The sequence below is a fragment of the Trachypithecus francoisi genome, unplaced genomic scaffold (genome assembly GCF_009764315.1).
Source record: "Trachypithecus francoisi isolate TF-2019V2 unplaced genomic scaffold, Tfra_2.0 Contig01461, whole genome shotgun sequence".
Lineage (NCBI taxonomy): Eukaryota > Metazoa > Chordata > Mammalia > Primates > Cercopithecidae > Trachypithecus > Trachypithecus francoisi.
Genome location: NW_022681433.1, coordinates 108,207 through 134,362, shown reverse-complemented (window position 1 = coordinate 134,362; position 26,156 = coordinate 108,207). Strand labels below are relative to the sequence as shown.

At 42.0% G+C, this 26,156-nt stretch overlaps 1 protein-coding gene and 1 long non-coding RNA gene across 3 annotated transcripts in view; one reads left to right on the top strand and one right to left on the bottom strand.

Moving 5' to 3' along the window:
• Positions 1–14,545, top strand: part of LOC117096613 — a 179,400-nt gene extending 164,855 nt beyond the window's left edge. The window contains exons 2-3 of the long non-coding RNA XR_004442562.1: positions 11,760–12,004; positions 14,416–14,545. This is a non-coding gene — a long non-coding RNA (uncharacterized LOC117096613). The remainder of the gene's footprint in view (positions 1–11,759; positions 12,005–14,415) is intronic.
• The window catches only part of ENOX1 (ecto-NOX disulfide-thiol exchanger 1), a 257,797-nt gene that overhangs the window by 128,881 nt on the left and 102,760 nt on the right, over positions 1–26,156 (bottom strand). For both annotated transcript variants that reach the window (XM_033234035.1, XM_033234031.1), the window contains exons 6-7: positions 25,282–25,515; positions 14,328–14,540 (exon numbers count right to left, since the gene is read on the bottom strand). In XM_033234035.1, the coding sequence (XP_033089926.1) occupies positions 14,328–14,540; positions 25,282–25,515 (447 nt within the window). The remainder of the gene's footprint in view (positions 1–14,327; positions 14,541–25,281; positions 25,516–26,156) is intronic.

The window sequence follows — 26,156 nt, the reverse complement described above, 5'->3', positions numbered from 1 at the left end:
ATTTGAGGATCATAAGAAAATTAGAAATGATAAATTCTTCAGAAGTACGCCTGAATGCCAGTCTTAGATATCACAGTACAGTCCCTAGTATACCCAGCAGCTATAAATGACCCTAAGGGTGGGATAAATAGAGCCTTGATGAAGTTGCTAATCACTCCATACAGCTGCAAACCCTCACTAGTGGTTATTTATTAGTTTACATATGTGTATGTGTGGAGATACATACACTCACCTAGCATACATACATTACACACATATATGTATATATTCTTCCAATTTTAAACAAATCCATAAGACTAATTTAACAACTTTTTTTTTTTGCGCTTTTCCCCACCCCAAAATGTTTGGACATTTGCTGAGTTTACAGCATACTTCTTACAGATAGAGAAATGTACAGACTATCATGAGAAGCACTGGTCTTTAACCTTCTCAGGGAGGTAAAGCTCAGAACAGGAGGATATCCATTTAGCCAGGACAGACCACACTGAAGCAAGCTCCCTGGGAAAAAGCAGCCACTGGGTACAAAAGCTCAGATTTCTGGGCTGCACAAGACTCCTGAATTTTGAGCTCTGGGCAGTAACGCATGGGAAGTGATGAAAGAGAAAGGTTAGGGTCCTCCAGACAACACAAATACAGCCCTTTTCCCTTCATGTCCTGCTGACTGCATTCTTTCTCACAGGCCCGGCACCTCTTTTTTTTTTTTTTTTTTTTTTTTTGAGACGGAGTCTCGCTGTGTCGCCCAGGCTGGAGTGCAGTGGCCCGATCTCGGCTCACTGCAAGCTCCGCCTCCCGGGTTCCCGCCATTCTCCCGCCTCAGCCTCCGAGTAGCTGGGACTACAGGCGCCCGCCACCGCGCCCGGCTAGATTTTTGTATTTTTTAGTAGAGACGGGGTTTCACCGTGTTAGCCAGGAGGGTCTCGATCTCCTGACCTCGTGATCCGCCCGCCTCGGCCTCCCAAAGTGCTGGGATTACAGGCTTGAGCCACCGCGAGGCCCGGCACCTCTTGTATTCCTTGTTCCAGCTAAAGAGCGGTGAAAGAGTCTTAATCCAGTTAGTGTTCCAAATATCTGGAGAAACTGATTAAGTCCTTACAGGCAGTAGGCTTGCCTAAATAAAGTACCTCAAACAAATCTTCCAAGCTTAATTTTTGTTTTTTAATGCTACCTGGGCTCATGATAGAGCCTCAACTCTGTAGGGTACAGAGGACATTTTTTTTCCTTTAAGGAATAACATTTTCCCAATCCTCTATGAATAGCCCATGAGAGATTTTCAAAGGCATATGACAAATGAAATTGTTGACCTCTCCCACCCCAGCTTGTTTTTGTTGTTTTAAAATACTCATAGCTAGGGAAGAAGGGACAGAAGAAAAGCGTAAGGCTTTAGATGGAGTGCTGGAATTGGTGAGCCTTGGCTCTAGACTGAAGAATTATAATGGAGGGAATGTAGTAAGTGATTCCAGCTCTCAGGATACCCAGAGGAGTAAGACAAAGTCCAAGGGAGGAGCGGTAAGTGTCAGACAGCACGTTACAAGAAGCTGCTGCTGTAAAAGAGATTCCCAGGCAGAGTCCTGCACAGATACTCAGGTTCTGGGTCCTGAGCATGAAGGAGCTGGCAGTCAGCCTGGCAGAAAGCCCAGGAAATAGGGAATGAATATGGTCAAACCCACACTTTAAGAAGGCATGGACCGGAATTTCAAATTGAGCAGGAAACGGGCATTCTGGGGTTTTGTCTTGAGAGATGTAGAAAGAGCTTCACATGGCATTGTGAGTCCATTACAGCCCTCTTAAACCCGAGGCCAAAACACCAACAGCAGACATCGTATTTCTGAGCTTCCCAGCTAGATGAGGCCAGATACTTGTTTCTTTTAGGGCAGCATCCCCAATGTTTTTGGCACCAGGATCTGGTTTCATGGAAGACAGTTTTTCCATGGACAGGGGGTTGGGGATGGTTTTGGGATGAAACTGTTCCACCTGAGATCATCATTAATTAGATTCTCATAGGGAGCGTGCAACCTAGATCCCTTGCATGCACAGTTTGCAATAGGGTTCGCGCTCCTACAAGAATCTAATGCCACTGCTGATCTAACAGGAGGCGGAGCTCAGGCGGCAACGCTCACTCACCTGGTGCTCACTTCCCGCTGTGTGACCCAGTTCCTGACAGGCCATGGACAGCACTGGCCCAGGGGCTGGGGACCTCTGTTTTAGGGAATGGAATTTGAATAGAATAAGGAGAAACCTACTGATCACAGTATATAAAAAATAGGATGTTTTAAGCAAATTTCAAGCAAGCAAGAAATGATCAAATTGTTTAAATAAAACAGTAAGATATTAGGCATATAGTGACTTTTAAAGTTTTCATCACTCCAAGTATACTCCAGGGAATTGTAGAGCCCTTTATTAATGCATATATTTAAAAATTTTGGAAAGTAACAATCCAATCAGATTATAAATCTATCCATCAGATTATAAATCTAATAGTTCCTCAAAATATATAGCATTTATTAAGCTTTTAAAATCCAATAAATCTTCTGCCTAGATTACCCCTACTGACTAAATGAAAGAAATATATGCACAGAAGAAAAAAGGGACAATCTAAAAAACAAAAGTCTACCTTCCCATCTTGACAACTCTACCAATTTCTCTTTTTAAAAGTAACCAGTAACCACTATTAACAGATCCTAGCATATCCATCCAGAAAATAAGGTTATGCATAGAGTACAAATGGTGTGTATTTTTCTATGAGAAACCTTTTTCACTTACACAAAGGAGCTAATATTATATATGCTATTCTGTACCTTGCTTTTTCCACTTAACATATCTTGGAAATCTATTCATATGTGTGTTACCAACAAGGCTGCTATAAACATCTTCCAACATATCGTCTGAAATCCTTACATAAATATCTTTATCAAAAATTCTTAGCAGTAGAAAGGCTAGATAAAAGAGCACCTGAAGTTTTAATTTTAAAAGGTACTGGCAAGTTGCACCCTATGTCCCTGAAGTGTTTTTCAGTGTGTTTCTCTTACTCTTTGCCAACAGTGCATAATCAAATTTAACTTTTGCCATTCCTGATAGATGAGAAAAGGCACAAATTACATGGTGACCAATTGTCTGCACCAGTAATATGTATGTTCGCAGTTTCCATTACAAATAACAGAAGCAAGTCCAGACTCATTGAGCCTGCCCTGTATTCAGTTGTTGGCTCGATGCTAAAAGTCATCACACAGCTGTAGGAGGAGAGACCTGGTTTCTGGGGATCTTTTCTTCTTTGTGACCCTCAAAATGGCAACCCTGATCTCCTCTGGGTCTCCACTAACTCCCTTAATGGTTATGACAATCATATAATGGTGGTAGGAGATTTCTTTCTTTTTGAGACGGAGTCTCGCTGTCACCCAGCCTGAAGTGCAGTGGCACGATCTCGGCTCACTGCAACCTCAGCCTCTCAGGTTCAAGTGATTCTCCAGCCTCAGCCTTCCAAGTAGCTAGTATTACAGGTGCATGCCACCACACCCAGCTAATTTTTGTATTTTTAGTAGAGACGGGGTTTCACCATGTTGGCCAGGCTGGTCTCAAACTCCTGACCTCAAGTGATCCACCCGCCTTGGCCTCCCAAAGTGCTGGGATTACAGGCATGAGCCACCGTGCCCAGCCCTGTGATAGGCGATTTCTAATTACTTAGCCCTTACTGGGCCAGGCACCATGCTTGATGATTTAAAACAGTAGTTATCAAAGTGTGGCTCCTGGATCAGCATCATCAGCATCACTTGAGAACTCACTAGAAAGGCAAACACGCAGACTCTAGACCTACCGAAGCAGAAACTCTAGGGATGGGGTCCAACAAGACTCTGCTTTAACAAGCTCTCTGCATGATTCCAAGGCATGCTAAAGTTTGAGAACCTCTGATGTAACACATTATCTTAGCCAAGTTTTCCAACGACCCTCTGAGGTAGGTGCTAGTATGAATGCCCATTTCACTGATGAAGAAACTGAGGTTCACTGAGATGAATATTTACTTGTTTAAGGTCATATATTTAGAAGTGGTGAAGTTGGGAATGGAAATTACATCTGTCCAACTTCAAATCATGTATTTATAACCATTATATGATGGACCAAAGTCTTATGAGCTCTGTGGTGTGTGATGTGCTAGACTTTGTACATATTTGGATAAAAAGGGCCAAATATGCAGCTCGTCCTTGAGCTGCTCAGAGTCTCTGGGGGAGACAACACATACATGATTGAATCGCAAGATGAGAACTGCTTAAGAGGGCTGCAGAGGGCACTGAGGGAGGCCAAGAAAGACTTAAAGGACCCCTTGGCTGAAACTTGCAGATAAGTTGAATTTTCAATGCAAACGAGCCAAACATTGCAGGTTGTGATGGAGCAGGAAGCTGCATTTACCTCTCTACAAAAGTGTATTGAGGAACATGAGAGCCACAGTGCAGAAGAATCAAAGTGTCTGGAAAAAAGGTCCCTACTTCTTTTGTGTCTATCAGGCTGGAACCAATTTCTCTCAGTGTATGACCTCAGCCTTCTCATTTTGTCTAAAATCCAGTCTGTCCTACTTTTTTTTGAAATAAAAGTCACTGAATAAGTCTCAGCAGGTGAAACTTAGAGAGGTGGGGCCAGGGGAATGTTTTTACGAGTACAACAGTGTTTTGGGGTTGCATGTAGAGGGGAATAGGGAGTTGGGAAACCTGTGTTGGTCAAGTCTTAGCTCCATCACTAATTAGCTGTGTGACCTGAAGAAAGTGTCTATCTGTTTGAATTCCAAGGCAAAGCGGGCTGGACTAGACCATTCTGAATCTTCTTTCTGGCTCCGGGAGCCTTTAGAACAGGGCTTAGCAAACTTTATAAGGAAAGGAACAGACAGCAATTATTTTTGGCTTTGCAGGTCATACATCTACCTTGCTATAGAAGGTGTCTACACATAGAAGTGGTTTTGTCTCCTTAAATAAAAATCCTCTCACTTTGTCTGTGGCTACTCTTTCATGATTCTCCCCAGGTACAGTTTTCTTTGGTTGGCAAACAAACACTAAGTTGTACTTCTCTTTTGGTTATGCAAAGAGTCAAGAACACATCATCTCTGCTTTAAAGTAACTCTACTAACACCTCACTTTTCCTCAATTTGAAAGTGTCCTGGCTTTAAAAAATCTTTGCTAATTTTTTTTTGTTTTATGCGTGGATTTTGTCCAGTGTAACTCAGAGACTATTTCCCAGAGTCCCCCAGTGCTATCAACACACACTCCCCTCGCCTGACGTTGGGCCGTGGCTAGAGTACAGTCCTAGACCTGGGCTCATATCAAAGTGACCGAGTTTTCATCTTTAGCTCCCAGAAAGTTACACCTTTCCTGAATTGCTGTATTTTACTTAACATGCACTCCAATTCTTTATTGTTCCAGAGTGTAAGACTTGATTTCTATTTTACATTTTGGTATTATTAAAGATATTTTTTAAAAAACATAATGATTTGACTCAGTATATATATTTTCCATGAGACTGAAAGGAAGGATACCAAAAAAAAAAAAAAAAAGACTCATTTCAGTTCTGGCAGGCATAATGTCCTCCACCATCATCTTTGGCATCCTGTGAAATAGAACATTCTGTGCTCATCCTTGATGTTGGAGTTTTTACACAAATTATTTTCTCTGGATATTTATTCCCTAAGACCAAAGAGGTATTTTTTTAATGGAAATAATGTTTCCAACACTTAATGCATTGGCAAATACAGCCATCAGTACAATTTTGAGGAGAAACAGAAAACCCGTCACATTGCTAAAGCAGTTACGGGGAATTTTTTTTCCCATGGATGAACTACAGCAATGACTGCTACAGACATGGGAAAACATTTTAACACTTCATAAAATTCCTTTTTGACAGCAGGGGACACAGAAGCCAAATTTCCCTTGGTGGAAATAAAAAATGTTTGGCTGAGATGTTCCTAAGAAGTAAATGATTTCAGAAAGAGCTTTTCAGGCAGAAGAAATGTGGACGAGGACACCAATCTGCCTAAAAAGGGGATCACAGTACACAGAGATCAGAAACCCCTCACATTTCACTCTAGCACTTAGCACACAACCTTGACAAATATTTGTGGAATGAATTTAATCATTCATTCAGACACTTGAGGCTTTTACGATTTTACCCAAGAAGATAGATGAGAGCGTGACAGTGGAGAACTGTCAGTGCCCTGCGCAGCTGTCTTTGGCAATAATTCTGACCAATCTTCAGCACCTGCAGAATCCAATGCACATAATCTCAGGGTCGAAATGGGGCTTAAAATTCACAGAGTAGCCCAAGAGGAGTAACCTTCACAGCAAGGTGAAGGCAGAACATTTGCACGGAGTAATATCTGATCACTTGTTCTATGATCACATTAGGAGCTTTGAACTTCATGGTTGGGTCCTGGAAGATACCTGTATTTAGATATCCAGAGATGATAAAGGATTCACTGGTTGATATGATAAGAACTGTAGAATCTTAAGTGTAGAAAGGAACCTCAGGGGATTATATGGTTAAACCCTCTTATTACAGAGATGAGAAAAAGGAGACTTTAGTTGCTTAAAAGACTTTCCCAAAGTCACAAGGCTAATTAATGGTCAAACTTGGATTAGAACCAGATCTCTCTGCCTAGTCAAAAGTCTTTCCACCATCTGCAGTTTTTAAGACCTAAGATGAGGTTGATGCCATTTACTATCACAAATGTACAAAGCAAAGTTGCATGATAGTTCTAACCTTTCCAATCTCCAGGTTGAAATAATATTGATAACGGTACTCTAATACCCCTACTGTAAAATTCTCAACTAAAGTATATGCTGTGTGCTCTACTTTAAAGAGAATGGCATATTAGAGCTAAGATCATTGAGATCATTTCACTAATGATCTAAAACAAACAAATAAACAAAAAACACTTAGGTTGTGTTCTGCAATTATTAGGTTCTAGCCCAATTTTCAGCACTGCCTTCCTTTCCACCTGTGATTGGTCAACAACCGTTTTTTTTTTTTTTTCTGAGGTCTTCTATGTGCTTACAAGAATTATGCCAGGTCCAGAAGTGGCACAGTGAGGTAGAAAAGAGAACAGTAAGTGGCCCATATCTCTATTTAGACTAAAATCCTGCTAGAGGGAAAAGCAAGCAAACAAACCAATAAACTTGATGCACATAAAATAATTAGAAAGTAAGTGCTCAAGTAGATAGTCTTAACAAGTGCTGCAGAAGGTAGGGGAAAGGGAGATGATTATGGGTTATAATGGATAAACAAGGTTTCATGGAGGAAATGTGATAGAAATGGGCTTCAATTTTGGCACTTGGAGGAGGGGAAATATTTCAGGCAAGGGAAACAGCACAAGCAAATGTGTGGAGGCTGGAAAGAGGGTAGTGCCAGAAGTAAATACTTCATTTTCTAGCCAGATAGCAGCATTTATACTCAGTGTGATGTCAGCACACCTCTTCAACTCTACCTGTAGCTGTACTTTCACATTTATAATATTCTTTTCATTTTACACACACACACACACTTAGAAAGCAAACTGTACAAGGAGCCAAGAGTCTTGATTCTAATCTGCCCATACTAAATACCCAAGGCCTCTCACGTCTGCTCTGTGAGCCTCAGTTTCCTCCTCTGTAAAATGAAAGGGTTTCGCCCAACCCTTTAAAGTCCCTCTTAGCTCTAACATTCTATAATTTCTGCTTTTTATCCATGCTCATTATATGGATGGCACATATTCTTAAATTAATATTAATCAATCTTCTGCACTGCCGCTGGCTTTCCCATTCGCCTTTTCTCCAGTTTGTTCCCTTCTCTCTTACTAGGAAGCATGTTGGGAAAGTAGCAAAATGGGGATATCATGGAGTGTTTAAACTTTTATTAGATATGTGTGTGCTGTAATTACAAAAAGGCAAGCAAAACTTATCATCTTGGCATGCACATTAATAACTGAATGCAGTAGTCCATGCTTCCTGAACTTCTTTTTTTTTTTTTTTTTTTGAGGCGGAGTCTCGCTCTGTCGCCCGGACTGGAGTGCAGTGGCCGGATCTCAGCTCACTGCAAGCTCCGTCTCCCAGGTTTACGCCATTCTCCTGCCTCAGCCTCCTGAGTAGCTGGGACTACAGGCGCCCGCCACCTCGCCCGGCTAGTTTTTGTATTTTTAGTAGAGACGGGGTTTCACCGTGTTAGCCAGGATGGTCTCGATCTCCTGACCTCGTGATCCGCCCGTCTCGGCCTCCCAAAGTGCTGGGATTACAGGCTTGAGCCACCGCGCCTGGCCCCTGAACTTCATAAACAGCTCCTGTATGAGCTTTGAAATGACAAGCTTTGTTCATAACTGAGAAACTGAAAGTGGGCAGGTCTGTGGGGAGTTCCTATGAAGCACAGATTTTTAAAAAGCAAAGATCAAAACTCCAACGTCTCTGAGTTGGAAAACCTGGGGAAGTTTCTGGCAAATGGACGGGTTAAGAAATGACATAAAGATGAGACTAGGATGCTAGTCCAGTGACATGACAAAGAAGATTTACCTGTGCCGAAATGTTTTTTTCTCTTTTTTCTATATCTAGCAAATGAGGTCTATCCAGCTGTCCCAGAAGGGAGGAGAAAGCCCTAGGTGCCACAGCAGGATAGACGATGTCCTCATTTAACGTCTTTCATATATAACTGGACATCCATGGTCAGAAGTGAAAAATCACCCCACACAGAAGTGAATGGATGCTGTACTCCCCAGACTTCTGGTGGGGTTTAGTTACAGTCCCCTGACACTTTAAGCCAAGGCTTTGCTAAAAACAATGACTGTTTGATATTTAATAGCTGGTCCTGGGGTAAAGACCAGAGATATAAAAAAGGTTAGAACTTTTGCAAATATGGACGAAACTAAACACCATCAAAGCTAGAGCTGCTGGACTTTGATGGAGACCTTTAAATAAATCACAGCTTATTCTGTATGTTATTATAAATGACTTGTGATGTTTTTCAAAAAACTTTTGTAAAGCACTGAACTTCAGGAACGATATCTCAGCTTTCTTTCTCCTCAATGGCTGGAGAGCAATCTAGGCCATACATGTGAGCCTATGGATCCTTTCCAAATGAAAGCAAGAACAAGTACACAAGCACGGAAAGGAGATAGGTGCATCTAATCCAGCTCATGGATCACACCTGAAGTTTCCCTTGTCCCATACAACCAACTGGTTATTTCCAGCAAAATCCATAAGGGGACCCACATGCTTTTACCGTGCTTTGAACTCTGCAATGTACCTGAGCTTCCCTGGAAGCGGCTGACTGAGCCCTCCGTTTGAGATACACAGCCTGCTCCACTAGTTAGCTAGTTTGCCAATACACGTGCTTCCAAACCACCTCACAACAATTTCCCAACATTTCCCTCCTGTCCCACGAAGTCAGGAGATCAAGACCAGCTTGGCTGTTTAGCGAACAGGCTACCATGGAATGCCATGAAGGAAGGCACTGACACTGGGAAGATCTTTTGGCACTGACTCTGAGGAGATCCCTTATGTGGGAGGGAGCAGTCGGGGCTGCTATGGAATAACCAGGAGATTTCCAGCCACCTGGAAGAAGGAAAACTGAGGTGCAATTCCTGAATACTCATGCTTAACAATTCTAATCTCATTCTAAGGGAAGAAGCCAAAATGTGATTCCTGTGGTGTTTGCCAGGAATGTTAATGCAGACAAATGGGGTGTGACTGGTTCTGCTTTTGGAAAATGCAGCAAGTGTGTCAGTCACTGAGGACTTTGGCAGTTATTGTTTTACCAGCATCCCCAAAGTCCTGACACCAAACACACCTTACCACACTGAACAGCGCTGTGGAAACAGGAAGTGCAGTTGAAACACAAATATAGCTTCACTAGAGAGAGGGACACTTGGGACAGGAAAGGAGATGCGTTCGGATTAAAGGATGAAGAGATGTGTTACCAGGTTAGTCAGGTTACTGCTAATCTTTTCACAGATTGGGTTCCTTTTTGCAGTCCTTTTTGTAAAAGCACATAGAAGAGAATGGAAAGTTCTGAGGTTGCTCAATGAGATATGCGATCTTTCGGTTCTGCCTCACAGGCTTAATTCTAGCCCAGGCTCACATTTAAGGTATCACCCATCTTCAAGTCATCCTGAAAGATCTTGGCTGTCAAAGATACACATGAAGGCTCCTCAGAGTCTTCATGGCTGGGATGTGTACGCCCTGGTCAGCACTGTAGGATTTTCAGTCTTGGCTGTTATCTGCCAACTGCTGAAATACTTCTCAGAATCAAATTACAGGGCTAAGGGGGACTCCCAAATAGTAACAGGCAGATGGTAAATACAGAGCCTGTTGGATGGTTACAATTGGGAATACTACAACATAAATTTTTGATGATTCTTTTACCCCAACTCTCCTAATATTTCCTAGCCTCTGACCAATAATTTGGTAAAGTGTGGCAATTTCCAATAAAAAGTATAGCTCTTGAGCTTTTTCTCTGATTTGCTTCATTACACATGCAAGTTGAAACCTCATTTCCTGCAGATGATGCTAACATCAACGCCAAACTACTCAATGAGGTCACCAGAAATTTCTGAACTCACTGTTTCAGGGTTCCCTCCTGTGTGTCTCCTGATTTATTCATTCATTCACTCACTCATTCACCCAATATTTCTTGCATATTTCTATGTTATAGGGCTTGATATATATTGATGACTAAAAAAGACATGTCTCTTCCTTTGTGATGCCTGCTATAATAACTAAAAGCAGACATATCATGAAATCACTACTCATTTGGATAAGTGTTACAAGGGACCTTAATAAAGAGGCAGGGGGCAGGGCACGGTGGCTTATGCCTGTAATCCCAGCACTTTGGGAGGCCAAGGCAGGCGAATCACAAGGTCAGGAGATCGAGACCATCCTGGCAAACGCGGTAAAACCCTATCTCTACTAAAAATATAAAAAATTAGCCGGGCATGGTGGCACATGCCTGTAGTCCTAGCTACTCGGGAGGCTGAGGCAGAAGAATCATTTGAACCCGGGAGGCAGAGGTTGCAGTGAGCCGAGATTGTGCCACTGTACTCCAGCCTGGGTGACAGGGTGAGACGCCATCTTGGAAAAAAAAAAAAAATGCAGCGATGGCAGATCTACTAGAAGAGGGTGGACCAGAAAGACCTCTCTGAAGGGGTGCCTCCTCATCCAAGACCTACAGGATAAGAAGACGTCAAGCACACAGAGTATGGGAAAGGGCACCCCAGGCAGAGGGAACAGAATGTGTAAAGACCGAATGGTGGAAGGTGGTTTTGATGGGCTGAGGGGGAGAGAGGCCAATGGAGATGATGCATGGTGAGTCTGAGGATAACTGAAGGTAAAGAGGTGGGCACAGAGAGCTCTGTCGGCTAGGGACAGTGAATATTCTCTAAATGCAATGGGGAGCTACTCAAAGGGTTTAGTGGGGAAGACACGATCTAATTTGTATCAGATGGAATGTGGAAATAAATCAAACTAGAGTAGAAGTAGAAAGGGAGGCACTCTGTATGACAAAAACTGCAAAATTCTTCCTAGTAGCCATTCTCCACTCCTGCCTTATTATGAGAACTCCAATTTTACTCTGGAGAGCAGCAGGCCCAGTAAAAATTGTATTTCTCACGTTCTTTGTAGTTAGGCATGGCCAGGTATAATAATTCTGCCTAATGAGACCTACGTGGAAGTTAGCTGGGAATGGATTTTTGGGCAAGTTTTGCTTTCTTGCTATAATGACGCAACTCCTTCATGTGTCTTTCTTCCTCTTTTCTTACGTGATTTCAGCCTGGAAAAAGAAGATGTGATGGCAAGTGAAGCAGCAGCAACCATCATAGACAACTATCCAGGTAAAGCGAATAGCACCAGAGAGACCTCAGCCCTGGCAGTCTTGAACCACTGGACCAGTACCAACAAACCCCACATCTGGATTTTACTGTGTCCAAAGAGAAAAGTCTTCTATTGTCTCAGATACCGTCTGGCAGAATTTTCTGTTCCTCACACGTGGATGCCATGTCTAACTGACACATCAGGTAACCAAAGCCTGACTTGGGTGGTGGTGGTTACAATGAAGAAGGGTGGGCCGAATCGGGGTATATTGTTGAAGGAAGAAACAACAGGACTTCTTGATGACCTAGAGGTCGGTTGTGGTGGTGGGAGATGGCAATTATAAAAAGTACAAGACTTTGGCTTGAGGACTTATGAGAATGGGAAGGAAAAACCAAAAGAGGGGCACGTTTGAAGATTAGAAGCAAGGATTCCATTTTTGATATTTCAAAGTTGAGGTGCCTAAGAGGCAGTCTCTACTCCTGTGGTTTCCAGGAGATAGGATCTTGCTGGCCCTGTTCCACCCCTTCATTCACTCCTTCTCAGGGAGTTATGAGCCAGCCTGCCCAGGGAGAGTGCCTGTTCTGCTCACCTACTCCCTGCTTAGGCATCCAAAGTGTAGCCTCCAGGAATGTGGCTGAGGCCTTCAGTACTGCTTGAAGCTGGATGCTCAACACAACGTCCAGCATTCAGAAGCCAATTATTGCTGTAAATCTCCACATCACCTTCCAATTTGGTTGTTATACCAAAAAGTATTTGTAGTCCCACATGCTACACTTTTCTGTCCACCTCTCAGTTGCTTCAAATATGGGCCAACTTACACCTATATAATGACAGGTAGACATTTCGTGTTCTTTCAGCCGCATCACAGGGGCCTCATTGTAATAGGTGCCTCTTTCAATAGTTACTGCCAAAGATAACGAAGTTCTCGCCTATTCATGGCTGCCCTCTTATCTTTATTGTTAGAGTCAAGGGTTGAGTCTTCCTAGCCTGTTGGGACTATAAACTGCATGGGAATTAGAACTTATTTAAAATTGATGCCAGTAAGCAAAAGGTAAACATACAGTAACCATTTCACTGTTCAGGCACATGACTTCTTACTATAACTCTGAAGAAATTGTATTATTAGAATTGTTTTACTGTGCTCTCTCTTATTTTTCTCCACTACCAGTTCACTCTTACCTTCCCTCCATCCACTGATCCATTCTTTCCTTCCCTCCTTTAAAAACTGCTGTTAATGTTGCTTTTCTTTATTCTATCCCTAATAACCTTAAAGTTTCTAGACACACACTGTTAAAGAAAGGGTCATTCCTCAAGCCTGGTGAATCTAGGTAATGTGGTCTGGTATCAATCTGTGTAAGGACACAGCAGTCTTATTTTTCCTATTCCTTTTCTTTAAAGACCGATTGGTCTTATACTGGATATTAGATCACTTACCAGAATTTACATTTGGGAATTTGTTATACGATATGCTACGCTGCTGTAAATCCTGTCTTTTGATAAAGTCATATAAGATACTTTTCCATTTAAGATCTCGGTTTTGCCCTCTCTTCCATCCCATCCTGACAGATACATTATTCCTTGTGTTTGCACTGATGAAAGAGGTGATAGGCATTTTGGCACACTACATCACAGAAAATAGTACTTATCTTCAGAATGGAAATATACATCCCACATGTCACTATCGCGTAGGGCCCTGCACCTGGTATGGAATGGAGCGTGGCATTGTTACAGTGTCATTCAGTGGCTTTTACCAAGCAAGAGAACATCGGCAGCTGTGATGCATGATGCCGCTGTGACATTAACTACAGACACAGATAGAGTGCCCATAAAAAAAATATACGCCCTTTTTTGGAATAGAGCCCTGGGCAATTACCCTGACTATTGTTCTAAGAGAAAGCCCCATTTACACCCCTTCATCATTTAGACTCTGGACATAAAAAAAAAAAAAAAAAAAAAAAAATCACTGGCATTAAGTAGTTAAGGCAATTTGCTTTCCAAATGAAGAAAGGACAAAAAAAATCCCTGCTCTTGAGTTGCCCATTTTGACAGCCACAGCTCACCCAAATAAAAGATCCTGAGGAGTTTTTCTGACAGTACCCTTTTCCTACACAGAGCCCAAGGAGAACGTGTTCAAGTTTGCTTTCTGCTGTCAGCACTAGGAGGACACAGGGGGCTGTGTGGACAGCCTGCGGGTGAAGGGCGGCGGCCCTGCAGCTATGATATGAACTGTGGTGGGTCCAGCAGGCACAGATGCATCTAGCTGCCCTGCCTGCCCTGGTGGCCAGGCTTGCTGTTCTGAGGAAAAGCTACAGAAACGTTGCTCACCTTGAGAAGTAAACTCTCAGGGCAGGGTCCGTGTTCCTCCAAGGTGCCACAGAACATGAAATAGGTTATGAGGTTTGCCATTCAATGTGGAGTAAAAATGGGAGATTATTGAACTACTTACCCCCAAATGAAAAAATAAAATTAATCAAAAAGAAAAGGCAAAATCACAACAAAAGAGATGGCCCCCAACATTTTACTTACATTGAGTGAGAATCCCAGTTAAGGCATTTTTGAAATTCTCCTTGGCTTCCTCCATCTCCTGCTCATGTGCGGCTTTTTCATTCATTAGCCGGCGGACGTGGCTGTTGGCTGACTGTACCATGGAATAGAACTGGTTTGCAGAGCGCCGATTCACTTCCCCTCGTTCAATCCAGGAAAGCAGCACTGTGATCGCCTCTGAAAACTTGCTATCATCTGGAAATGGAAAACCACCAAGTACAAATCATGCCAAGATGAGAAAATACACTTTATTCTTATTCCTCTCAAAAGACAGAGCATAGTCCAACCTGGTGGATGTGTTTTCAGAACTCAACAAATTAGCTTTCCTGAGACTGACTACCATATAATCACTTAATTTCTCTTTTCTCATCTAACTTCAGTGCACCATAGAACCACTCAGGAGGTTCACACTCTCATCTGCCAACTCCATGAGCTCAGCTATAGGAGATTTGTTCTGGGCATTCTTAGGAATAAGGTACAGCCTAATTCTTCCACCAAACCTTGTTTTCTCTTTCTTAAGATGGACTTGAAAAACTGTTATTAACCTACTTGGTCTCTACTTCATTTCTTTGTTCCTTTAACAAAAATATTATACAGTATTACCAGTTTTCTGATTTACAGAATCAGCTGCGTTAGTGTTAAAATGTGGAAGAAAGATTGGATTACTTTAAAACTGGTTGTAATGTATGGTACTATCCCTAAGGCAGGTAGTAGGGATAAGCCAATTCTTGTTCTACTATAGTTCAAAACTAATTCCATATTTAATTAGGCTGAAAAACAGAATATTTCCTAGTTTTCCACAAAAGAGAACATGTGTCCTGAGGTGTTCAGTGTTTGCTTTGGATTGCTATGGAAAGCCCATTTGAACCCGGTTTGAGATGTATGTGTGTGGTGTGGGGGGGGTGGGGGGGACAGGAAGTGGGAAATGCAGTTCCACCTGAAAATAAGTGATAAATTCTATTTCAAAGAAAACAGATTTGCCTACTTGGGAATGGTTACTGGAACAAACCTGTGTTGCGTGGCTTGGAGGTGGAGAAAAAGGAAGTTTGTGGGTGATTAAGTTAATTAGAACTGGAAGTTGTATGTCAGCTGTTATAACATTAATCGATCTGACTATTGCTGAAGGCTCACTGCCTACTTTCCAGGCAAACCTGAGGGGAGAATCCTTTCATTTGTATTCTGCAATCCCTAGAAAATGTGCTTTAGGGAAAAATATCCTACATTTTTACAAGTAAACTAGGTAGACTCTGAATTCTAAAACTCAGGAGCAAAATTAGATTGAAAGATTCAGATTCTTACTCATTCGTTTAAAAAATACTGAGGGCCTACTGTGTGCCAGGCACTGTCCCCTCTACCGGAGGGGCATCGGAGACATCCTTGTTTGCATATAAACATACATACAGTCCACATGAATAGACAGGGGGAGATTCATACTTGAGAAAAAGATTTCATTTCACTCAGCAGATTGTAACATCAATCATTAAGTTCTTATTAGTATTTTACACATCATACGAAACCTTCCCACCATTGAATGCTTTGTAAATTTATAGGGTGCTTTACAAACATCTTTAGTGTCTTTTCTCCCAAAGACCTCCTCCCAGACCAGTACAGCTTCCTTAGTATGGCTGCTGCTTGCCCAGGAGGTGTGTGTCCTGAAAGAAGGTAGGGCTGAGCCTAATTCAAGATCCTGCGGTTGAGCTCTGCCTTTCCCAGGGAAGAAAGCAGCTTTTAGGGATGTGCCCACGCTCAGCCACCATTCTAAGCCCTCTCCTGCTGCACAGCGGCCTTCTAGATTTGGGGATCAAAGCTTTTTTTCTGAGCAAACCTGCCCCCCTGCCGTCACACTTTAACCAGAGGAGATAACTGGCCTGGGAGTGCTCACAAAACACCCTGTGAATGACAGACTCAAGTTGCCTTGAAAATCTAAACCCACAGGCACAGAACACACTTACTGAGTATTGTAGCCGCTTCTACCATTTTGTTAACTCTGGAATTTCAGTCTAAGTTCAACCCTCAGTGAACTCCAGCTGCAATGGTTTCTTATCTCATTTCATGGACTGAAGCGGCTTGTATAAGATAAAATCCATCACACAACTTAACATTACATTCAGTCCATGGAGAGGCCCATAATTTAGCATTATGTTTGTGAGAGGCCCACTGCCACCGTTACTGGCAGAATAAATTTTGCCTCCCTCCACATTCTCTACCTCTCTTCCCACCAATATATGTTAGGAGAATGGACCTCAGCAAAGACAGCGGAAATAAACTTAATGCTTAGAAGAAATCTTTTTTTTTTTTCCTTTGAAAAGATAACAACAGAAAAAGAGAAGACTGATTTCATGTACTATTTTTTCCCCTTCGCTATGAGTTTCATGTCTACATAACACAGAGAAAGAAAAATCCTTAACATTTTTGTTATGAGCTTTATAGGGACAGAGTGTAATGCTGTTCTCCTCTTTTTCTCATATACAGGTAGTTTTTCCTTCTCTTGCTCATGGTGGCTTAGTTCATAGACTAACTTTACTATCAGGAAAAAAACACTTCAATTTTAAAAACATATGTTTGCTCAAATGGTCTGAAAGCCACATTTTATTGCTCGTCACACCTAGACCTAGAGCACAATACATTCACCAGCAGATTCTAGTTTCAGAAAGAGGAAACAATATTCTTAGAATTAAGCCACTGAAAATACACGCTTTCAAAAGTAAGCAGCCAAGAGATTTTCTAACATGTTAACACATACTAGGAGGCAGAATTCCATTAGCCTAAAAGAGGAATATAGTTTCATAGACTCCCAATTTCATCTTCATTTGTGAACTTTCTGAAACTGACAGGCCGATATATGATTGATGTACTGACATTCAAATTAAATTAAAAAAAACATTAGTTAAGGCATGCTTGATAACTCCAGTCAATATTTGTTGCCATGTAAGAAGTGACTTTAATTTATATTAATTAAGACTAAGCCAGTAACTCCCTCTGGATGGCTACAGGAGGATATTGGGAGCGGTCATTTTCAATACTCAACTGTAAATTCAATTTTGTATTCAGTGGAAAGATCACTGAGAAGGCAGAAAACAATATAAACTAATTTAAACAGGATTTAGATTGCAGCATTATTAAAGCTATTCATGTGGAAAGAAATTAACACTGCTCATAAAAATCACATCAAAGACGCACTTATAAAAATTTCAAATACTTTCTGTGAACATGCTCAGGCATAACTCTGAACGTGGATGCAGTTTAGCAGCTAGAATGTGCAGATGTGCTTCTTCCACAGTAAGAACTGGGAAACACTGGTATATCATGGAGGGAATATACATCATTTGCTCATTAGAAATTGCCCACCGTTTTCTAATCAGGATCCTCACAACGTTAATGCACCTGAGTTAATAGGTTCATTCACGAGTCTTGCTTTTTTCCTTTCCATCCGTCCATCCTGCTTCCTTTGCCAGAGCCCTCTTTGTTAAACAGCACGGCATGCCTCCCTGCGTTTGCTCATGCTGTGCACTTATCCTTGGGTCTCTCACACTCCTGGTTCCCCAGGCAGCTCTTATTCTTCCCTGAAGATTCTGCAACCCTAGGATGCATTCAGTGTCTCTTTGCTATGTTTCCACAATACCCCACATATCCTGCTATTAAAGCATTAGTCACTCTGTACAGTAATTGTTGGTTTACAGATCTGTCTCCAGTTTTGAGGGGCTAATATGAGAATAAAATTTCCAAAACATATTTCAGTCCTCTGGTTACTCTGAGTTTTTCCCTTTGTATTTTATATGTCATTGCACTCTACAGTAGTTCCTCCTTATCCACAGTTTTACCGTCTGGGGTTTCAGTTACTGTAGGTCTCAGTTAACTGTGGTCAACTGCAGACCGAAAATAATAAAAGGAAAATTGCAGAAATAAGCAATTCATCCATTTTAAATTGCACACTGTTCTGAATAGCATGATGAAATGTCACGCTGTCTCCCTGGCCGGGATTTGAATCATCCCTTTTCCAGGGTTGATTGTCCATCCACATTGTCTACACTACCTCCCTGTGAATCACTCAGTAGCCACCTGGGTTGCCAGATCCACTGTAATGGTACAGCAGTGTTTGTGTTCAAGCAACCCTTATTTGGCTTAATAATGGTCCCAAAATGCAAGAACAGTGATCTGGCAATTTGGAAATGTCAAAGAAAGGCCACAAAGTGCTTCCTTTAAGTGAAAAGGTAAAAGTTCTTCACAATAAAGAAAGCAAAAAATTGTATGCTGAGGTTGCTAAAATCTAGGGTAAGAACAATTTATCTATGAAATTGTGAAGAAGTAAAAAGAAGCTTGTGCATAGTATATATAGTGTTCAGTACTATTCATGGTTTCAGGCATCCACTAGGGATCTTGGAATGTATCCCCCAAGGATAAGGGGAGGCGACTGTATTCCCAAAAGATTCGTAGCAATTAATGCTGGAAAGATACAAATGCAATGGTTAAAAGTTAGGAAACATCATAGTTGATAATAAACATTTAAATTTCATGTCAAAGAGTATTTTCACATATGCCATTATCTACCAGAGATAGATGTTCTCATGACAATTAAGCTGAATGATCTTGTTATATACTTCAGGCTCCAGAAGTCGTTATCACTGGCAATGAAAGTTAAGAGTGATGTCAGAGAATCCCACAGAAGCAAGGCCCTCTGCAGTGAGGCACTAAACGGTTTATCAAATAACTCAAAAATGTTTTTGAAAGCCTTTTTAATTTTGGGAAGGTAATTGCCCTTTCGCTTTGTGAGGAGTAAATAATATTAGAGTGATACTATCAGATGTCACCACTGGAATCTACGCCCATCTCATTTCATTTCTGGTTATTTCAGACTTTGTTAACCTCCTTCCCTCTCCTCCATGTTTATTGAGTACTTGGCACACAGTAGGTATTACAAAACTGCATACGGGAGAACTCCTTGCTATTCAAAGACCAGAGGCAGGAGCAGCCTTTGCGAGCTTGTTACTACTAAAAAATACAAAAAACTAGCTGGGCGAGGTGGCGGGCGCCTGTAGTCCCAGCTGCTCGGGAGGCTGAGGCAGGAGAATGGCGTGAACCCGGGAGGCAGAGCTTGCAGTGAGCTGAGATCCGGCCACTGCACTCCAGCCTGGGTGACAGAGCGAGACTCCGTCTCAAAAAAAAAAAAAAAATGCAGACTCAGCCTTTCTCACACCTCCAGAATTGGAATCTGCATTTTACTCCAGGTGATTTCTATGCACATGGAGGTTTGAGAAGCACTGAATTAAGGACTCAGTGAAGGCCAGGTAAACTGGTTAGGAGCTGACCAAAGTTAAGAGATAATGAAAACCTGAAGTGGAAAGCAGCAGCTGAGATAGCAGAGACTTTCAAAAGGAATAGATGTGATTCTTAAGAGCTTTGTGAGTCTCTATCCCTGTCCCTATGAGCAATTAAATAGCTGTCACTTCTACTCAGGAAAAAAAAAAGTGTTCAAGACTTGGAAATGGGCATAGAGACTACTACAGACCCTTACTATGGAATGCTGGGCATGAATTACCTAATTCTACAGGCGGAAACTTTCTTTGGCTAATCTCTGACTAGGCTATTTTACAACTTTGTAGGAGTAGAACATAAATTGTGGCAAACTGATTACAATACAAATAATTCCTCTAACAATGCAAATTAATTTTTGTTCAGTAGAAAGCGTAAATCTTTATAAAGTGAATTCTCCTTTGAAACAGTTTTAACATTTTCTTGGTCTCCTCATTAATTCTTGAGTTAAATAAAATCATTGGCACATGTTCATTTTATATTTGTAAGACAGTCATGATTTCACTGCCACAGTATCCTTTAACAAAAGACAGGGCCCATGCTACAGTCACATCTGAAAGTCCAGGGCATGGCACAAAGTGGTGGGTACCTGGTGAATTTTAATTAAACTGATACATAGATAATGATGGGGAAAAGGAACCAAATTGGAAGTGTTTTTTGTTTTCGTTTTTGAGATGGAATTTTGCTCTTGTTACCCAGGCTGGAGTGCAATGGCGTAATCTCGGCTCACTGCAGCCTCCAACTCCAGGGTTCAAGTGATTCTTCTGCCTCAGCCTCCTGAGTAGCTGGGATTATGGGCATGCACCACCACACCTGGCTAATTTTGTATTTTTAGAAGAGATGGGGTTTCTCCATGTTGGTCAGGCTAGTCTTGAACTCCCAACCTCAGGTGATCCACCCACTTGGGCCTCCCAAAGGGCTGGGATTACAGGTGTGAGCCACCACGCCTGGCCATTAAGTGTTTTTTTCCTCCCACTTTGTGTGCACAGGAAGAGGCAGCCCTGAATTTCAAACAATAGATGGGATAAGAGCCCAGCTGGGAGCACTGAATATGAAACTTAGGTGGGCTATAGTTTCCTTATTTACACCTGGGTCTATAAAGGAACAATGAGGAGACAGGGATTTTATATTTGAACAGAACGTGGGAAAACAAGGAAGACAATCTAAAATGCTTTTCTTTCCAAAGAAATGGAGGGACACACACATGTGTACACACATACACACACAAGTAAAGGTGTGTCTGTAGTTATCACTGATTTCTGGCTTCAAAGATAGCTGGAAATTGCTCACAGTATACAGTCACATAGTCATCTAAGCAGATTTGGAATTTCAGTATGGTCAAAGCATTGCTGCTATCACAATCCCCAAATTTCTGTACATGTCCCTAAACAAGTCTCCTTTTCCTGGCTGCTCAATTAACCCTGCATCAACTAACCAGATCACAGACAGCATAAAAGGCTAAACAAACAGGTAATGTTCCCTTCTACCCCCAAAACACACATGCAATCTTAACTAGTTAGTAGCTGTAAAAATGAGAAAATTAAGGTGGCAATATGAAAATGCACCGATTATTCCTGCTTCGGGGTCAAGCAAAATGTTTCTAAATAAAATGGCCTATCTTACCTCTATGAAGGTCAATAACACATAAGGAAATAATTTGCAAACAGGCTCCTATGTTTCATATTTCCCTTGCCCTATGAAGGAAGCCTGGCTTTTAGCTAATGGGACATCTACTTGGCTCATAACATTATTGATTTTTACTTTCATGGAACCATAAATATTGACAACCATCTCAGCAAAATGCTGGTACCACATCTGCCCCTTCCTCTGTCTGGCAGGCTGACATGGGGCCATTCTATATGCAAATCAGAGTCCAGTTCTCTGGAAATTATAAATGTTGATCCCAGGAGGATGGTATTCTTGTTGACACACTAGGGAATCCCAAAGGCCCTGCTTGCAAGGCTTTGTCAGGACTTCACCTGATTCAGAGAGAAACTCTTCATTTCATCACAAAATGAAAGATTATGTGAAGCTTTCTAAGGGGGTAAAAAGTACACAAAAACTTTTAAATGCTCTTGCCAAGAGAAATCCCAGTGAATTAGAATATAATCCTTCCTCACTGTCTAATCAATCTCTTCCTTCCACAGTCCAAACACAGGGTTCCTCCAGGGGTGGATGGTCTGTGTTAGACACACTAAAATTCATTATCGCATCTGCCTGGTGCCACTTTTCCAATAAAGTGTAATTATGGTGTTATTGAGCTCCATCTCACTTTCTCAAAGCCATGCTATAAACTTTGGGTTTCTGAGCAGTTACTTCCCAGTCGGTCTTCATTAAGTTGAATTGTCTCACAACGATGTCTATTTAACCAGCAGGATGCCTACTAATTTTCTTTTTTAGAATTTGTATTAATGTAACAGGCACTGGGTGACTCCATGTCTTCGACACTACACAAACACAACAGTGTTACCTCTGGTTTCAGAAGGTCAAGTAGCCAGTGAATGGGATAACCTGGTCCCGGAAGATCCTCCCTCTCTCACTCCGGCACTGCCCATCTGGGCTGGCTCTCTCCCCTGCGACAGCACTTTGCACTTCCCACATATAACAGGGGGATTAGTATATTTATTATAATAGTGCACTATTATAAGTGGCAAACGCAAGGTGATTTGTTATTGCTTCTGTCACTCAAGACACCTAAACTCTTTGAGGCAGGGGCTTGTTCACTGTTGTCCTTTCCACCACTGGCTAGGACAGTGCCAGGCATATGGTAAAATACTGATTAACGAATACCTCTAGAGTGATTGGAAGGATGGCTGAGCACACATCACATCATTTCCATGTACATCTGGTCATGCCCAGTAGAACCACTGGCCAGAAATTCAATGTGCTTATAGATCCAAATAGCAGAAGAAGAGAGAAAAGAATTATTTTACTGAGCACCTACTATGTGCACAGTTTTCGCATTGGACAGGACATGGAGAGGGCATTGTGGGTCATAAGAAAGATTTGGTTTGTAGGTTTGTACAGATTTTGCTAAATAAAGCTGATTTTCAAAGAGAAAATTGTAAGAATAAACAAGTATGATATAAAATAGAAGAAAAGTATCTGTAATAAATCTAAGATAGCAAGATTTATCAGGGGAGGAAAAAAATCAAATCCAATTAGGTATTTTCAGATTGCATTTCCATTTCCTCTCTGACACAGATTTCTTTACCTTAGGTCTTGACTGTATTTTATGTCCCCACATCAATGAAATCATCTTCAGGGAAACAGTGTCCTCAGCTCCTCCTGTCTGGCTTTGCAACAATATAAGGAGCATGGAGTGGATTTCCTCTCTAAGGCAGTCAATTTCCTAAGCAATTAAACGCTGTTTATATTCCAAACTCTATGCTTGGGTTGAAATTGTCAAGCTTGATATTACCTGACTCTTGCCTAAGATGTGTCCCCAGCTAGTTCATTCTACTGTAACAGCCATCTATTAAGATTTCCAATCTGTTCTTTCCTCAAGGGATCACACAGTACTTGGCAAAGGTACAGCTTCTGAATTCTGCAAATTATACTCATCTATATAAATATATACTTTTGAAATGGCAAGGCTTGCAAATTACTTTACCAAATTGACATCCCAATCTGTTATCCTCTAAAAGGAGGGGCAAATGCCACATACTTCATACGTGTGGAGACACTTCCGTACTGGGTTCTTAAAAACAACATAACTAGATGATACACTTTTATGAAATTCCTCCAGGAGGTCACAGATCAAGGTGCTAGTTTTTGTCACTTCTCAGTGTGGACAAACTGAATACAGTTTGTAGATCATAATCTGATACCACAATACATTGGATATTAAAGAAAAATTATTGTTCCAGTGAACACTCCTTGTTGAGAACATTGCTGCTATATCTCATTTTGGCCACTCCTTGCGGTTTCTAGGCTGGAGGGAAAAGTGAAATGATGTCTGTATCTGCACTGCATATGCCCTTTATTAAAGGGACAGCTATGGCCTATGTATTCACATCGGTAAGACATGGCTTCTCAAAGCAGCAGAACACACCACAAGAGCCTCAGCAAGAAGCATTCCTTGGTTACGGTGCGGGTATTTCAGTGGCAACTGCAGTTGATGAAGGATTCTCAAGCCCTGGATGGAAGATTGGAAGCACAGCGCCCCCGCCGCCACCTTTTTTTTTTTTTTTTAAAGTGTAGAATGTCAACTTCCTATCTTCCTAAAATAGGTGTTAGGCAGCTTTTCATACATTTTTCTTAGTGAAAACATCCAATCCACTTTATACACTGCCAGCAATACACCAGTTATGTTCTAAAACACTTGAAGGACCAATCACATCCCTCTTCTTGTCAGAAATCTGTTATGGCTTCTCCACTGTTTACGGAATAAAACCAAATTCCAGCACTAGCCTTCGGGGCTCTGCCATCTGGCCCAGACTGCCATTCCAGCTTTACCTCGCTCTAGAAAGGCAGCTTCTATGCTGAATTCCTTTCTGCTTCTGTGGGATTTTATTCTTAGGTTTCCAGCCTCTAACTAGAATGCCTTTATGCCTCTTTTCTTCCTGGGGAAAAAAAAATCTAGTTTATTCTGCAAATTTCAAATTATGCCTCCTGTATAGACTTTCTTGACACTTTCATCAACATTATTTGCACTGGCCCCTGAATGCCCAAAGCATGTTGCATATACGTTGGTTGACAATCATGCCACTGACTTGGTATTACAGTTAATTGTTGATCTGTAGACACCCACATGTGGCCGGCAACTGTGACTTACGTTCTCTCATCAAATCCTGACAGCACTCCATGACCTGAGGAGGGTCTGAGCATCATTTTCCTGTAAAATGCCCATATATTTGCTCAGCTCACACCACTTTGGTCAGTAATAGAACTGAATTCACACGTCATCCTAACTTCAAAATCTGGCATCACCGTAGTTTGCGGGGGCAGGTACTAGAGCCTTCCTATGTCTTTATTTCCCACAGCGTGAGACACCAGGGAGGGCCTCAGAAAACATTAGAAGAAATAAAACATACTCTCTTCTCTTGCTCATCGTCCTGTAAATGTTGCATGTGTCCCCTCAACGGCATCTCTGAAGACAGGGATCCCATGCTGTGTTTCTTTTCTATCCTCGATGGACCCCAGCACCATGTCTGCAATTTTGCCTGACGAAGGCTTTCGGAGTCTGGTAAACATGCACGCTCTACAGGGCTGCAGGAACACTAAGAACGCCCCGCCAATGGCACAAATACTTGCCTGGCTCATTCAACACTGGGTCAGAATAGCCTGCTTTGGGGACCTTTCTGTCCCCTCATTCAGTGAGTTTTGTTGAGTGACTGTACATATCCACTTTAATGGAGAACATCGGTGAGCATTCTGGAAAGGGGCAGGGTTCTGTCCCAGGTACAAGATGAAACCCAGGTGTCTGCAGCTTCCAGGGGACCTCCCAGCTACCCCCACCCCAGCTCTGTAAAGAGTCTGTGCTTACACCGGACTCTTCCAGCCGTCTTAAGGCATAGCAGACATTGTGCTGAAGGGAAATGGCGAAGAGGCAGGAGAAACGCAAAGGGGTTCTGTGTCTGGGGATCCCTGTGCAGGAAGAAAAGCCAGCGTGGGTGGCCCATACCTTTCAGCTTTTCAGCTAGCAGAGCGGCTTCGTGCTCTGAGTAGTGCATTATGGCGGGCGGGGATGGGGGCCGGAGCCGGTCCTCCTCCAGCTTGCGCCGGTGCCGCTCCTCCCGGGCACGCATCCTCTGCTTGCATTCCCACTCATAGAAGTCATCCCTGGCCTGGGCAAAGTCCACATGAAGGCGGCCTGAATCCTTTTTGTCGGTGCTAGACCCTAATCGCATCCTGTAACCTGAAACCAATGGAAACTCCGGTCACACCATAATGTCACAATGGCCACATGTTTTTGGTCCAGACCTTCAAGGCACACTTAGGCAAATGCTCACTTATTTCTTTGCTGTCACTAGGGATACATTTCCCATAGGAGGCGAGAAACAATTATCCTCTTCCCCAGCAATCTTGAAGCTTTGTAAAGTTAGGCCTATTACAGGTTTGGGGATAAGCGTACCTTGGAGAGTTGTCTCCGAGGGCTGCTTACCCATCTTCCAAACCAGTATCCCCAAGAGAAGATGATCTCAAGAACTAGGGTCTTATCATGATCATTCCTTCTTCTCCCTGGCTTCTAGGAAGCTCAGAAACAAATTTGGCATGAAGCATTTTTTTTTCTCTATTTTTTTATGTTCTTGGTTTTATTATATTTTCAGTTTACTATAATTCTATTGTATAGGTGAAATATGAGTAAATAAAGAGCATCTATGATATTTAAAAAGATCTACAAAGTGAATTCCAGAACACCTCACTCACAGGCTATTGCTACATTCCCCAGAAAATGCTGCTGCTCAATTCTCTCTCAGCAGCTGCAACAGCCACAATTACCAAGGCAATTTTGCAACGCTGTTTTATTTCCACTTATCCTCTGGGGCACGCGGGAGA